This window comes from Lygodium microphyllum, chromosome 24 (genome assembly GCF_053477565.2).
Source record: "Lygodium microphyllum isolate KBCC chromosome 24, Lygodium_microphyllum_v1.1.10, whole genome shotgun sequence".
Taxonomy (NCBI): domain Eukaryota; kingdom Viridiplantae; phylum Streptophyta; class Polypodiopsida; order Schizaeales; family Lygodiaceae; genus Lygodium; species Lygodium microphyllum.
Genome location: NC_141158.1, coordinates 12,024,007 through 12,027,465, shown reverse-complemented (window position 1 = coordinate 12,027,465; position 3,459 = coordinate 12,024,007). Strand labels below are relative to the sequence as shown.

Here is a 3,459-nt window from a genome sequence, read left to right as displayed (position 1 = left end):
GCTTGATCTCTAGATATGATGAATATCTACCATTGTGGATTTTTTCTCAACTACACTCTAGCTTGAATGATCTCTAGAAATTCGTCTCATGTAGCATTTCCGAGGGGGGTCAAGTTATATGCCACATAATTGGCCCCCTTACCCTCTGTAGATTGTGGTTATTTACCTTACATGCTCTTTAAATATTTAGGGTTGAGACATAAGTGTTTTCATGAGGCGTAGATATCTAGAAGAAGACACCATTCTTGCATAACTCCACGTTGACAAAAAAAGAAGAATGGACAAGTCACAAAACGCAAACAACTACCATCTTATAGGTTTTTAATGCGATGCCCTTTCTAGTAGGTTATTAGATAACCCCACAACACCCCATAGAGACAGAGCTTGAATCCACCAGTCCATTCCTTGGAGTCGAACCCAACTTCTCACACAACACAAGCAGAGGCCTTACCGGCTACTCTAATCGCTGCTGGGTACTAGTGTCCTATAGGTTGCAAAGGAGCACATATGTATTAATATTAAAATAAATTAATGGAATGACAGAGGCTTGCATTTTAGAATTATCCACCGAGTAGGCGAAGAACAACATTAACAATAAAAAGCAGAGGCGCCCATCCTGAACCCTAAGCGTTGAAAGGCCATACTACAACAAATGAAGATCTGCGGAGGCATGTCACGTGTGTATTTGACTCGGTCCAGGCTGTCAGGGCGGGGGGAGGTGTTATTGTGATTCTCTGTTCTGTCATCAGGCACAGGCAGGCATGAGGCACCTAGAGGTCCCAGACCTGGATGGAGCCGGCAACATCCATCAGAATCATCACCACCCTCATCGTCATCATCACCCATCACCTCCTCCACCACTATTGCATCTTTTCGTCGCCACGGCAGGTAATAACAGCACCCTGTTGTCCAGTTCGCAAGTTTGTGTTTAGGGTAGGCATACGATCTTCAAAGACTGCGCCTGTGCATCATCATCCATCCATTCCCTTTCCCCTTTTCCTGTCCTGGGTTTGTTCCAATTTGGCAGCCCCTGCACATGCCTTCCTGCAATGGAGAAGTTCGAAGACATCCTCACAGTTCCCATCCAGCTCACTGACACCCTCCGCTCGCTCACGAAGGAGGCCGGCTCCTACCGCCATGAGTGCGCTGAGATGAACACCAAGGGAGAAACCCTTGCCCAGCTCCTGCGTCTTGTCTTGCGCAGCTCTGGGAACAATGGCACCATTAGCAGCATCTACATTCGGCCTATGCGCCGCATCATGCAGGAGCTGGAGAAATCCCTGGGCAAAGCCCTCATCCTTGTCCGCAAATGCAACAGCAGCAATGTCCTCAAAAGAGTGATCACCATCACGTCTGCGAACGATTTCAAGAGGGTGAACCATCTGCTGGATAATGCAATAGCGAACATCAGTTGGCTTCTCAGCATATCAGGGAATGGGAACAGCAAAATTGAGCTCAATGGTCTACCCCCTATTGCTTCATCGGAGCCTATGATGAGCCTGTTCTGGGAACAAATTGCACTCCTTGAGCGGGGAACTGAGGAAGAAAGGGAAGATGCTGCTAATTCACTGGGCCTTCTTGCTAAGGACAATGATAGACTGGCAAGAATTATAGTGGGGGAAGGTGCAGTTGTGCCCATGGTCAGAGTTCTTATAGATGGCACTCCGAAGGCGAAGGAAGCCACTGCTAGATCTCTTGGTTGTATGGCCAAGGATGAATCTATCGTCAAGCAGATGCTTTTGGATGGCATTGCACCGGCTTTTGTGAAGATCCTTATCTCTGCACCCATGAAGGTTCAAATTGCCATTGCGTGGGCTTTGTCTGAGATTGTGGCCATGGATCCAGAACAGCAAGACACTTTCATGGACCATTCGGTCATTAGGCCTCTAGTTGGGCTTCTTGGAGAAGGTTTGGAAGAACCTGAAAAGATGCAGAAGGCCATTATTATTGAGAAGCTTGTTGGGAACATTCAACAGGACCGCGTAGCTGATCAGGGCATGGTCAAACTTTATGACAAGCTTGAACGACCATCTCCTAAGGTAAATAATTCAATAGGAAGTGCAGCAGCTTTAATTCTGCAAAGGAACAATGTGACAACAAGGTCTAAGCCTGCCCCGTTGGATTCTGGGAGGGGACTGAGTCAAAGAGAGCTCACCCGAAGAGAGAGAGACAGTGAGAGTCCTGCAGTGAAGGCAGAGCTTAAAGCGCAGGTTGCACGCGCACTTTGGATGTTGGCCAAGGGTAATCCCAAGACTTGCAAAAGCATAACAGAGACAAAAGCACTCCTATGTTTTGCTACCCTGATGGAGAAGTCAACAGGTCCTGTGCTGCTCAATTCAGTCATGGCTTTGATGGAAATCGCTGCTGTGGCTGAAGATGACGTAGAACTGAGACGAGCAGCATTTAAAATGAGCTCCCCAGCTGCAAGGGCTGTGGTGGACCAGCTTCTACGGCTTGCTGAACAAGGAGAGGCTGAACTGCAGGTAGCATGCATTAAGGCTATCGGTTGCCTCTCACGAACTTTTCCTGCTAGAGAAACTAAAGTTGTAAAGCCCCTTGTCAAACAGCTGGAAGCTACAGACGCTATTGCTGCAGAGGCAGTGATGGCCTTAGAGAAGTTTGCCTGCACAGAAAACTTCTTGCACACAGAACACTGTCAGGCAATTGTTGAGGCATCTGGTGCAAATTATCTTGTTCAACTTATTTACTTTGGGGAAGGGCAGGCCCAGATTTCTGCAGCTACCCTTATGTGCTACCTTGCAATACATGTTGGAGACAGTGAAATCCTTGCCCAAGCAGAGCCTCTGCCAGCTTTGAAGGTTTTTGCAAAAAATCCGTCTTTGAGTCAACACCCTTCATTAGAAAAATTGCTAGCACAAGCGATCAATCGACTGCAAATTTTTCAGGAAAAGGGTGCCAGAAGTCATTCAGATATTTATTCATATGACTGATTTTGGGTTTTTAGGTTCAGGATACTAGCACATTGGCATTGAATATTGCTTTTATGTGGGGCTTGTTCAGTCCCAGTTTAGCAGCAACTAATCCCTCCTGTTTGTGCTCAAGGCAAAGCTCTCTGCCTTCTTCTTACAAGTCAAGCTCTTGACCTTCACCTTGTATTATATTAGCCATTCACTATTCTTTAAATTTTCATGAGTGGCAACAATTAAAAAAATGAAAATGCATGGAGGATGAAATATGATGTGATCTTTTAATTTCGACCGTGCTTATTTCATGGCTGTTTACATTAGTGTATGTTTGTATTCTGCTTATACTGAACTGTTGGCTGCTTGTTCTTAATTTGTATCACATGATCTGCTCCATCTCAGGTCATAGTGCATGGCTGATGTCTTCTTGCACTCAAGGACAAGGCGCAGCTTATACATTAGTGTACATTTGTATTCAGCTTATACTGAACTGTTGGCTGCTTGTTCTTAATTTGTATCGCATGATCTGCTCCAT

General features: G+C 45.9%; 1 protein-coding gene across 1 annotated transcript; it reads left to right on the top strand.

The window, feature by feature from the left end:
• The first annotated feature begins 613 nt into the window (after positions 1–613).
• LOC148014846 (uncharacterized) lies at positions 614–3,230 on the top strand. The gene has a single exon (XM_087665516.1). It carries the CDS (start codon positions 1,050–1,052, stop codon positions 2,949–2,951), a length of 1,902 nt encoding a protein of 633 aa, XP_087521642.1. The 5' UTR covers positions 614–1,049; the 3' UTR covers positions 2,952–3,230.
• Positions 3,231–3,459: the final 229 nt, after the last annotated feature.